The sequence below is a fragment of the Hoplias malabaricus genome, chromosome 3 (assembly GCF_029633855.1).
Source record: "Hoplias malabaricus isolate fHopMal1 chromosome 3, fHopMal1.hap1, whole genome shotgun sequence".
Lineage (NCBI taxonomy): Eukaryota > Metazoa > Chordata > Actinopteri > Characiformes > Erythrinidae > Hoplias > Hoplias malabaricus.
In genome coordinates this window covers 28,156,654-28,169,251 of record NC_089802.1, presented here as the reverse complement: position 1 = coordinate 28,169,251, position 12,598 = coordinate 28,156,654, and the positions used below count along the sequence as shown (strand labels likewise).

Sequence of the window (12,598 nt, the reverse complement as noted above, 5' to 3'; positions counted from 1 at the left end):
TTCCATTCAAACATCCTTACAACACAATTTAGGAACATTTTACTAGATTCCTAGCCTCAAATTGCTGCTCACTTTTTGGAACATGGTGCAGAAATGAGACTCATTCACAAAAAAAGAAAGTTGATAAAACAGTGAATAGCTTGATTTTGTGCAGTTTTCATGTGTGTAGAGGTCAGATTGAATTTATCAGCATTTTAAATGTCTAATTCTGTCACTGTTAAGTGTTCTGACCTTGTAGAGTCCAGCGGTGATGAGAGCCAAAAGTAACAGTCCTCCTACAGCTCCCCCTATAGTCTCTTTTAGCAGATCCTTTTCCTCATACACTTCCACCTGGGTAATAATCTAAATACACACATATTAAATGAATGTAACACAGAATGTTAGACAGCTGTTCAATTTAGATCAATGATGATGTGGTTTGTGTCATTATTTAACACGACTATGTGGATTTAAAGGGGCTGCTGAATTACAAACAATAATAAAACTTTTCAGTGATCCCAAGAAACACAAAAAACCCTAAATAGAATTTAAAGTGAAGTGAGAAACTGGAAACTGTCAATTGATCAGGCAAAAGCAGTGTCCCACTCCTGGTTGAATACGCTTCATGTAGCGACGCTGATGTGGATAAACGCTGAGAAATGTGTAAATAAGATGCCAATGTGTCAACGCTCTACTCTGTGTCTTAACATGTGGTTATGTGGTGATTGTTGTGAAATAGTTATGAAAAACAACAATATGACACAATCGTTTACAGAAACAGAGGTGCCCAGTCTGGACATCGAGAAGTTCCTACACTCACACTCAAGACCTTACATCGAATGTTTCAGAACATGTAACAGAAACAGCAACTTTATTTATTCACAATCAGAGCATTTTACAGCCGTTATTCCCCATTTGAAATTTGAACTAACACACAACAGGGAGTTATAAAATGTGTTAGAAAATAAAGTCAGTTCATTTACCCTTCCAATGGGAGCAGTGTGTAGAGAATCTGAGGAAAAGTACAGGTACGTGTTTGTGTCATACTCCATAGTCGCTGTGCTGACCAGCTCAAAAACCACTGACCGCAGTTCAGTCTAAAAAAAGAACACAACAAAAAAATAAAAACAGATCAGAAAGAACAGGATCAGCACGGCTGGCGTTTCCTAAAGATATTTTCTGAAAATCATAATGATATGTACAGGGTGGGCCATTTATATGGATACACCTTAATAAAATGGGAATGGTAGTTGATATTAACTTCCTGTTTGTGGCACATTAGTATATGGGAGGGGGGAAACTTTTCAAGATGGGTAGTGACCATGGCGGCCATTTTGGATCCAACTTTTGTCTTTTCAATGGGAAGAGGGTCATGTGACACATCAAACTTATTGGGAATTTCACAAGAAAAACTATGGTGTAATGTGTTCAAAGTGCTGCCCATTGTGTTGGATTGTCAATGCAACCCTCTTCTCCCACTCTTCACACACTGATATCAACACCGCAGGAGAAATGCTACCACAGGCTTCCAGTATCCATAGTTTCAGGTGCTGTGGCAAAATGGCCACCATGGTCAACACCCATCTTGAAAAGTTTGAAAGAGAGAGTGAGTGAGAAGCAGAGAGGAATTGAAAGACAGGGTGCGGGTGAAACGGAAACTGAGAAAAAGAGAAAGAGAAGTGTAGTTTTTCTAAACGAACAGATTCATTTACCTGTTGGATCCAGCCAGAGCCAACATTAGCAGAGATATTATACAACTTCACATCTTGCCTCAGAAGCATTATATTACATCTAAAGATTCGACACGTGGCCACTGTGCAGTTCTACACCAAACACAAGAGAGTTCACACTCATTACAGAAACATGGTAAAACTGTACATAATCTCAGACACATCCAGGCCACCATGTTGCAGTGTAACAAGTGTTTCATAAAATCATGTTAATAAACCTCACTCTCTGTGTTAATGAAACACAGAGGTTACTCACCACTTCCGGACTGAGTTTCAAAGCTGCCACAAAGTCTGAAGTTTTGGGTTTCTCATCTCTGTCTTTGCTACAGTCTGGAATCTACAACAACACAGAGAAGCAGTGCAGAGTTTCCGTTATGTGTTGGACACATACATATGAACATATTTAGAGTTTACAGATACAGTACCTGCAAGTCTTTATCAGTCCAGATGTCCTTATCTCCCAGCTTTATTGGTACACTGATAAAAATTGTGAGGTTCACATCCCTCAGGTCATTCTCCACCTGAGAGAAACGACAAGAGAAAGAGAGAAAGGGGGAGAGAGAGAGAGAGAGAGAGAGAGAGAGTGGGAGAGATAGAGAGAAAGAGAGAGAGAATATATATTTGTTATCTCACACTAAAAGTACTAACATGGTAAAAATAATGATTTAATGATTTAATATCTCATATTAATAATAATCCAATATCCCGAGATAATGGGTTTCTAGTTCCTCGTACCTTAAATATTTGTGTGACTGGTTTCTCGAGGTCGTACTTTCCTGATGTGAAGTTAATGTGGAGGCTGGAACTCTCGTGCCTTCATAAAACCAATTAAACCATGTTATTAAAAATTACAGCGCTGATACATGAGCCACAGATCCTCAGACACATGGTAAAATAGTCCTAATCTACTGGGAACTGACCATGACTATGTTATTAAGGTATTTGCAAGTAATAATGCATAGAGATGAAAACAGAAAGTCTGGTGCCGTTACATAGGAACATTTAAGGTGCTCAAACTATTCAAAGGCCCCTGCACTGACCACCACAGGAGAAGGAAGATTTTAACTCGCTATTTAGCTGTATTTCAGTGTTGTTACTTGACCTTTTTTTTCACACACAAATGGACAGAAGCTGAAGTTTGATGTATTCTTAGATTCAGTACAAGTAAGAGGAACAATAAACTGAGAACTTACTTCACTATTGCAACATAGATGGCATACTTCACACCGATGGTTTTATTTTGGGTCAGTTCACTTAGAGGTGAGTGTTCATCATTGCCACTGAAAGGTTTGAGAAACTTGAGTCAGCAAAGTGACAACTTTAAACAGAGGTGTTTTAACAAGGACCCTCAGAGTTACTACAGAGAAGCACAGTTCTTATGAAGGTATATGAGTGCTAAGGCTGCCCCCTTTTGGACACTTTCACCTGATAAATATTACTGAGTGAATGAGTTAGAGCCACATCTTGAAAAATAGCTAAAATGCTACAAAAGTGACATTCTGAGATGTAAATACTAGAACATCTGTGTCGGGTAAAATATCAGCTCTTACCTGGCAGCAGTTGCGGTGAAACTCACCATCTTGTTAAAGTCACTGTCTGTGTTTATGCTGTATGTGATTTCAAAGACACCCTTAGAGCACAGAACAAGAAAAGGATTAGCACATTACATAGATATGTTGGCACCCCTGGTTTTCTTGATTTTCTCTGTAGAAATAAGAGAACATCCTCTACTTTATAAACAAAAACATCTACTATTTATTTCCTGAACTGAACAGACTGAAAAAAATTATATGCAAAATGTATGGTACATTAAACATTTGGAAAAAATAAAACATAATAAATTAAATGTACCATACATTCTTCATTCATTCATTCATTATCTGTAACCGCTTTTCCAATTCATGGTGGCGGTGGGTCCAGAGCCTACCTGGAATCATTGGGCGCAAGGCGGGAATACACCCTGAAGGGGCCCCACACATTCTACATATTAATTTTAATAATTCTTATAATTGTATGAAACATATATTTACAAATATAAATATCATTATTCTGCAGTTATTTATATGTGTACAGCCATGTTTCATAAAAGGTTTAATTCGACCAGGTGTGCCAAAACTTTTGCTAAAATAACTGTAAGGGAATAAAGTCCAGCTCCGCCTTTTCCTAGCTCTTAAAAAATTCTAAAATAACCCAATATCCCTTAATTTCCTACATAATAAATAACCACATTTACTGCATTAAACTTAAAATATTATAGTGTTTTTTCCCTCACCACGGTGTTCTGTCGGAGGATGGGTTTGTTGATGTAGCAGGTGGTTGTCCCCAGTGAACCTATTTGTTCACTGTCTAGAGATGAACACTCCACTCTGCCCTGATAGAAACATACATAACATGTCTGTTGTAGTTTACAGTTTTAATGAGGGCTTTATGTGAGGAGATTATAAATGGACTGGCTTTTATAAAATCAATATCATGGTTAAGTCAGACTCTTATTATGAATTCTTCATGAAACCTGAATGTTTGGCAGATTAGTGTTCAGTAGATGATATGCATCTTTAAGCTCTAAAAGCTTTTCAAAAGATTCTCCGATATACAATATTCATGGTGACTGTGACAAATTAAATCACGCTATTTTCTGCACATATATATTACAGTTATAGTGTTTTTTTAATACGGCATAAAAACTGTCTGTCTGTGTCCTTTCTGCTGGATGACGGAGGGCACACAGGCCGTACCTGTTTACTGGTGAACTTCCTGAAGGAAAGTCCGAAGGGATATGTGAGCTGGACGTGGCTGTTGTAAGAGTTTTCTCCATGATTCTCAACAAACACTGTTATATTTAACTCCTGCATTATTCCAACTTTTATGTCTGATTGTCTGAAACAAATATGAAATTCAGTTTGAAATAAAAGTATACATTGTTCATTATGACCCCAAACCTGTTGAGGTCTCTGCTGTAAAAACATGTCAATGAAAAAGAGCATGGATGACTGACACTTCAATACTGTGAGCATACACTATACACTGAACAAACCCTGCGTTAGCTACACCTACCTTGTTTCGACACTCACTGTCCATTTTATCAGCTCCTGACCACACAGAAGCACTTTGTAGTTCTACAATTACACACTGGAGTCCATCTGTGTCACTACTGGACTGAGAATAGTCCACCAAACAAAAACATCCAGACACAGTATGTCTAACAGAGTGGACAATCTCCAGCAGCAGTGTATATCCGAAAGTTTCTGGCAACCTACGTGTGTAACATCTGTTCTGATATAAAGGATATTAAACAGGAGTTTGTGGCCATCTACAACGGTAACAGTCTCTGATCTTACAGAAAGACTTTACACTAGATAATGGATTACTGCTGAAATGACTGGAACAACTGGACAGAGCTCCATCACCAGAGAGAACAGCTCAGTTCCTTGGTGGGGGGCATATACCCCTCTGGCTGACTACTGGTACTGGGCATGGTGACCATGTGCAGCTGTTTACTCTCCTGCTTTGTGAAATACGACACTGTAATAGATAGTGTGCTTCACATCAAACCCACACTAGAAAAGTCATTCATACCCAGAGAAGTTAAAGTCCACTTTGAGGTCGTCCATACAGATGTTGTCACTTCCACAGTTGATCTCAAAATCCAGCTGTGAAATATTTACATAGTTAATGTTCTTAACGCTAGGTGTAATTTGTATTAACCTAAGTCCAGGACAGTTCATTAGACTTGTATATTTGAGGTGAAGATGAAAGGCTTACTGTAGACCCTTACATTGTGATCTGAGGAGTTTTTTATGGCAGGGAGAAGTACTGGCTTTAAGTTGCCCTTTGATGAAATGGGAACGCCCTCAAAAGTAAATGTTACCTCATTGATCAGTGGGTTTAGTGCGTCCTCTGGACACGGCTGCATGAGACGACAAACAAAAAAAACATATTTGTGCGTTCTGTGAATTTGTCACAGAATTATAACCTGTAAAAACTAATTTCAGAAAATAGAGACATGTGTAACATACACTTTAAAAACGTTTGTTTTTTACATTTAATACAATGTTAGAATAACATAGTGTATACAATTTTTATGGAAAAGGTAAAACACTACCTCTATAAAGAACATATGATCTGTGCACTTCCTCCGTGTCACACTGACTGTCACTTTGTTACTGAGAAGACGGTTTTTCTCTGAGAAATAAGCTCTAGAGGTCTGTCGTTTGGCATCAAGTTTTAAGCGGTAGTTAACCTTTCCAGACAAATCTAAACCTAAAGAAAAGAGCACCATAAAGACAAGACATTCCACATTATTGAGCTTAATATAAAACAAAGCAGTTATTTTCCTGTAAAAAGCAATGAATTACAATGAATATAACATTTAACTTGACAAACCCCTTATCGGAGAGTTAATTTCACTCATAGTGAAGCACACTGTCAGAGTGTTTTCCTGGGGGTTAGTGCAGTCAGTTTGTTTGGTGGAGATTTTCAACGGGTTGTAGGTTACTTTTGTTGTCAAAGTCACAACAGGTCTGGACCTGAGTGTTCAAACAGAAACATACACAGGAATATGAATATTCATTTTCAACTGGTCCTAGAGATTTTGTCCCACACATTCATTCATAGTCTGTAACCCTTTTCCAATTCAGGGTCAAAGGTGGGAACACAGTCAGCCTGTCGCCCAGTGGTTCTGTGGGAGGAAACTGGAGCACCCGGAGGAAACCCATGTGGACACAGGGAGAACACACCAAACTCCTCACAGTCACCCAGAGTGGGGCTCGAACCCACAACCCCAAGACCCTGGAGCTGTGTGACAGCGACACCTACCTGCTGTGCCACCGTGCAACCCTTCGCCCACATATTTCATTTTCAATTAGTTGACTTTCCTGCAAATTGAAAAAACTCTGCTCAAATTATAAACACTGCCCTGATTCAAAATGTTTCCCAGTGTGGTGTGACATGAACAGGAAGATATAAAGGATGTGCTCCAACCTGAGGACTTCGACTGTTCCTTTGGATCCGACAGCGATGTCTGGGAGACTGTCTCCACTGTGATCCACCGCAGATTCACTCAGAGAGATGCCAAAGAACTGCAGACCTGAGCGCACAGAGGAGCCGGAGATTCTCTGCCATTACACAAACAGGAACGAGACAGATGTGTAATCACAGTTAACACTGTTCACAGTTCATGACAATGTTTAAGTATCTCTTTCTCTCACACCTGTGAATAGATTGGGTTGATGTCTGATTGTCTTCCATTAAAGATGTAGATGCTGCCCTGACCATCATCCTCCAGAGGAGCTCCTACCACTACATCTCGAACATTATCCCCATTCAGATCTGCTGGACTGGCCAGTGAGGAACCAAACCTGCCCCTCTGTCCAGCCATTCCCTCCAGTGTGATTTTTAATGCTTGCTTTAAACATAATACAGTTGAAATTACTTAAAATCACCATGAAATGGAAATTTATAAGAAAAACTGTTGTTCACATTTCCTCTTTACCCTGTTGGACATGGAGTACACAAAGACTTTTCCTTCTCGATTGTCCTGTGTGTGCAGTGGAGCAGAAACCAGTAGAAGGTCTGTGTTAGAGTCAGAGTTCAGATCCACCCCACATACTTCAGCTCCAAAGTAGGCACCAGTCTGAGGCTGAAAAAGAAAAGAACTGCTTAAGGATTCCTTCCTGGACACATATTTCTCCCAAATCTAGTCCCTAATCACTAGCTCAGTTTCCTCTGAATCACATGGTCTTACCAAGCTGAGCAGCTGTGGTCTAATGTTTAGAGGAGTGGGTTTGGGACGGGAAAGTTGCTGGTTTAATCCCCATGAGTGGGAGTGGGAGTGGGGGAACAGCACTGTGCTCCTCCCTCAATCCACAGCTGAAGTGCCCTTGAGTAAGGCACTTAACCACCAACTGCTCCCTGGGTGCCATGATGAGTTAAATGTAGAAGATACATTTTGTTGTACGTTCACTGTCAGAAAAACTGCCACTGTGGTGGTACCCTCAAAGGTAGGGAACATAATTGTACCTTATTCAGTTATAAGTGTAAATCTTAAAATTGTGATGATTTCGTACGCCCCGTTCCATCTCCAGGACTTATATTATGTTCTTTTATTTTACATAGTTATATAATAATAAACATAGTACAAAAGTAAGGAAATTTGTGATTGGTAGATTATTTCTTTGTTGTAACAATGCTTCTTCGCAAATAATCTTGTACCATTGAAAAGCCTGTTAATTTCCCTTTTCAATGGTGCCACATTTGTAAGGAACATGCATTTGTGGGAGGAGCAGTAGAGCTGAGTATGTGGCTTGCGCCCATGAAAAATTTGCCAAATCCTCTCTAACACCACTGCTGTATATTTACACGTCCATTTACTCTGTTTGTACATTTAGTGACAATAATGTACCTCTACACTACCATCTTTTCTGAGAGTGTTCAATGATCTGTAATCACACATTTCATTAAGCTTCCTCTGAGACAGGTATAACCTCTGTTCAAAGGGCTGCTAAAACAACACTGTTAAAGCTCCAGAAACAAAATGTAAAAGTTCTAGAGAACGTCCAAAGTGAAGGTTCTTGAAAAATATAAAAGGCAAATCACATTCACATTACTTTACATTTGCTTGTTTCTTAGTTAATCTTTTGCGTTGCAAATAGTGGAACATCACTGGGGCTCAACATGCTTGGAGGAGAATGCTAAATATTCATTTTGAGACATCGGCAGAATCTGTGCTGGACAGTACCCCAGAACCAACACAGAGAACTGAAAGAATTCGCTCAGTGGTATTCAAAGTTGTTATTTTCTGGCTTCAATAATTTAATATTGTTTATGAGTTTTTAATAACCTCTGGTGAATTCAGCTGTGTTTTTGCCTGTGTCCGCCACCGTGTAACAACCACTGCTCCTTTATGCCCGTGCCGAGGGGCTCCCAGAACAATGAAGGGTTCAGACAGCACAGTTGTTACTGTCATGGAATAACCTGTGAACACAGCAGTGACATCAGAATGAGAGGCAGATTCTGAATCTAGCTTTAGTCACCAAGTATGCTCCTATTAGACGTATTAGAGTCATACCTATAAACCTTACATGGGGAGTTTTATTATTTATAATATTTATATTAATATGCTGATTGCAGCAGTTAAAGGGTGTAGTGGCAAAAAAGAGGCTAATGAAGAACTAGTTTTTAGACTTCGGAGGAGGGAGTGCTGTGTGTGATCTGGACAATATGAACAATAAAAAATTACAGAAGATGTATTGCTGTATGTATTTGAAATATTTAACTGTTCAGAAGTGTGATGCAGGGAGAAGGTTTCTTTAGAATGTTTGTCCCAATCTTTGTCCTAAAATTGAAGTTACTAAAATAATAAAATATTTAAATATTATTCTTATATAATTTGTTTTAGCTTCTAAAACCTAGTCTAATGCCTCATTAATAGTAAGTTAGAATATACTTTATTTAATTTTCAGTTTTTTAATATGTTTAAAGTGGTCAGCTCCAGACACACCTTGACCCTGAACAGGATGAAGTGGTTACAGTAAATGTTTAAATTCCAGTACAGTTCTTTCTATCCCTAGCTACATGATGGAAAACAATAACCATGTATCAGATTGGAGGAGTGTGCAATAAAATCTGGTGAGTGAGTCTACTGTAGTTTAGTTAAATTCAGCTCAAATATCTGAAGTGACTGGACTTTGTTCATTCATTCATTATCCATGTCCAGAGCCTACCTGGAATCATTGGGTGCAAGGCAGGAATACACCCTGGAGGGGGGCACCAGTCCTTCACAGGGCAACACACACAGTCACACATTCACTCACACACCTACGGACATTTTGGAGTCGCCAATCCACCTACAGTTTTTGGACTGTGGGATGAAACCGGAGCACGCGGAGGAAACCCACGCGGACACGGGGAGAACACACCAAACTCCTTACAGACAGTCACCCGGAGCGGGAATCGAACCCACAACCTCCAGGTCCCTGGAGCCTGCTGCAGCCTACCTGCTGCGCCACCGTGCCACCCTACTGGACTTTGTGTTCAGTGATAATTCTCACCCAAATAACTGTCGTGTTCACTGCCCTGCTGAAATGCATACAGTTGTCCAGATGTGTACTCCTGGTAGCCCCCTTTCCACTGGTAAGCCCCAACCGCACTCAGTATAACAATCTCCTAAACACACACACACATACACACACACACACACACACATCAGGTCAAACATACAAACTTAAAAATACATGTTAACTGTCTTATTTCTAAGTGGAAAATATAACAACGTCTGAACAAATGAAAACAACAGACAAGGAACCTCATGGAACTGGCCAATAACTCACATACAGTATACAGCACACACGCACACACACACTCACTCGTGTTTAGGAACTGCACCACTTGGGACGCTATTTCTCACTATTACTGCATGTATAGGAAATAATCCACAAGGGGGTGCCTTGCATCAATGTCAATGACAGGCTAAATTTTGCAATTTTTTTTATCTTGTACAAACAATTTTTAATCATTTTCATAATATTATTTTTTTATTACAATAGTAAATAAATTTCTATAGGGCTGAATATTAATATGTAACAGAATTAGGTAAATAAATGCAAAGTTCTTTGAGCAACAATTTATTGTCTGAACCATCGGATGCTACAAATATGAAATTATTATAGAATTTGACTCTGATGCCTTTCCAAGCGTTTAATGAATGCAGTGTTAATGCAGTTAAACTGTGCAATAAAATTAAATGCAGTGATACTGAGTTCTGTAAAAAAAAGAAGAAGCAATGTTTCACAGTACATTTGGGATAAATGCTGCACTGAACCCGTCTTGTGCAAACTCCATTCTGGTGGAATCTCCTGAAGCCTGGGTTCCTACAAAGGCAGAAAGAGCAGGTGTGGAGTTAGAGACACTTACACATACACAGCACTGAGCAAAATGTGTCAAAGCTGTAACTTACTTAAATATTTACTTTTACAACAATTGTACAACTTTGAATTAATTAATAACCTAACACATTACCTAACAGTTTATTAATATTATCTCTTACTTAGACATTTTAAGCTTATCCAGCAAATAAGTTACAGACTGTACCTTCAATTGCAATAATATTTGCTTCCAGAGTTTTAAGGATTTGGTCCAGAACAGCAAAGCTGCCCACTTTAAATTTATATTCATTGTCTGGATCAGATGCAATAATGTTCAGTTCGTTCTCTGCCTTCCAACTGTTAAAGGCCCTTCCGACCTAATGCAGTAAAACACAGAACACAAACTGTGAGATTACTCCTACTTTACAGAGTGACACATTATAAATGAAATCACACACTTCTAATACCTGCTAAGTCATTCATTCATTCATTGTCTGTAACTTACCCAGTCTCATTTTAAAATACAGAAAAACAGCACTGTTAAACAAGCAAATGATTTCTGCACTCTTTTTCATGTTATGATTCAGCTAATATACTGACACCCAGAGGCCTGGATGTTACAGAGATTCTGAGGACCCACTCTATTGACCGTAAACTTTTTCACTTGAGCAGTTCTTATTCTCATGTGAAATGCACTGCACAGAATATATAAAAAATAATAAATAATCACACTCACAATTAATCTTTACTCCTTTTTCAGGGTAAAATGTATTTTTTATTTCTTTAATATTGTTGTATTGTTTTTTCCTTTGGATCTAAATTGTACCATTTCTCCTATAACATTTTGGACTGTTTTAGAGATCACACATTCCCTGTTTTAAACACCTTTGATAAGAACAGCTGTTAACTTTACGACAGTGCACCAGGAACTCAGATGATGTTTACGACAGTTCCTGGTGCTTCCAGATCCTGTTTTAGGAAAAGATCAATCCATGTGTGAAGTTGTAAACTGGGTATAAAGATGTGTGTCTCTTACAAACCATTAGATCAGTCTGAGATTCAGCCTTTGACCAGATCATTCTGAGATCAGTCTGAGGATCAACCAGAGCGCTCAATAAACAGCATTATATCCAGACTGGTCTCCTCTCTTCACTTTGAAACCACCAGAAGATAAGTTTACAACAATATTCATGGTTTGGCCACTACTAGATGTCTCACTGCAGTAGTTTGGCTATTTTTTGTTTTATTCCAGGTCCTTCCCTGCACCTGGTCTTAGGATCTTTATAGCCTTGCCCAGGTGGTGGAAAAGTTTCAGTTTTCATGTTATGGTGCTGACAAAGACTGATAGTAACACAATTAATTTCACTGTTACATTATCTTTCGTTACATTTATGTTACAAGTAACATTTTAAACAAATTGTAGTTTTAAGAGTTGTTTAAAAAATACATTGTACTTTTATTAAGAATATTTGGCAGAAATGCTTTCCATTCATCTACATTGCTCCTGCTACATTAATTTTTTATTTTATTTACTGTTGGTTTGCACCTTATAGAAAAAGAAGGAAGTAAACTTACTACAAAATGAAAGTATGGAAAGTAACAGAACGGAAAGTAAAATGGAGCACTTTCCATCAGAAATAAAATAAATAACAAAGTAGAAATGAATACACAATACAGAAAAATAAGAGAAAGATAATAATAATAAAAAAACGTATGCATCTATAAGTGAAGTTATGCTAATAACATAATTTTGGGAGTAGGACCACGCCCGAACTCCTCCTCTCAGCCCTATATATACCCTGCAAATTCACGTCATTTCTGCGACAGACAAACTCGCCTCATTTAGTTCAGGAGACGGATCTTGACTCGACTGCTTCACGATGTGAGCTTGCTCCTCCGCGCTGAGCCATTTCTACTGATCCCCATATTCGGAGCCGTGTTCGGCCTTTATCAAGCCCACTGAGCCTCCTGTTTTAAACTCGCTCCCACCTCCACCCCATCTCCACCCTTTTCTCATATTACTTTATC

At 38.7% G+C, this 12,598-nt stretch overlaps 1 protein-coding gene across 1 annotated transcript in view; it reads right to left on the bottom strand.

The window, feature by feature from the left end:
- The window catches only part of LOC136692090 (integrin alpha-X-like), a 31,510-nt gene that overhangs the window by 1,823 nt on the left and 17,089 nt on the right, over positions 1 to 12,598 (bottom strand). Inside the window, exons 9-29 of the mRNA XM_066665189.1 lie at positions 10,797 to 10,947; positions 10,503 to 10,576; positions 9,758 to 9,872; positions 8,548 to 8,681; positions 7,201 to 7,347; positions 6,919 to 7,113; positions 6,690 to 6,823; positions 6,093 to 6,235; positions 5,812 to 5,969; positions 5,485 to 5,616; positions 5,286 to 5,359; positions 4,445 to 4,586; positions 3,982 to 4,080; positions 3,260 to 3,339; positions 2,903 to 2,989; positions 2,445 to 2,523; positions 2,135 to 2,230; positions 1,966 to 2,046; positions 1,692 to 1,802; positions 963 to 1,076; positions 232 to 342 (exon numbers count right to left, since the gene is read on the bottom strand). Of these exons, the coding sequence (XP_066521286.1) occupies positions 232 to 342; positions 963 to 1,076; positions 1,692 to 1,802; positions 1,966 to 2,046; positions 2,135 to 2,230; positions 2,445 to 2,523; positions 2,903 to 2,989; positions 3,260 to 3,339; positions 3,982 to 4,080; positions 4,445 to 4,586; positions 5,286 to 5,359; positions 5,485 to 5,616; positions 5,812 to 5,969; positions 6,093 to 6,235; positions 6,690 to 6,823; positions 6,919 to 7,113; positions 7,201 to 7,347; positions 8,548 to 8,681; positions 9,758 to 9,872; positions 10,503 to 10,576; positions 10,797 to 10,947 (2,457 nt within the window). The remainder of the gene's footprint in view (positions 1 to 231; positions 343 to 962; positions 1,077 to 1,691; positions 1,803 to 1,965; positions 2,047 to 2,134; positions 2,231 to 2,444; positions 2,524 to 2,902; positions 2,990 to 3,259; positions 3,340 to 3,981; positions 4,081 to 4,444; positions 4,587 to 5,285; positions 5,360 to 5,484; positions 5,617 to 5,811; positions 5,970 to 6,092; positions 6,236 to 6,689; positions 6,824 to 6,918; positions 7,114 to 7,200; positions 7,348 to 8,547; positions 8,682 to 9,757; positions 9,873 to 10,502; positions 10,577 to 10,796; positions 10,948 to 12,598) is intronic.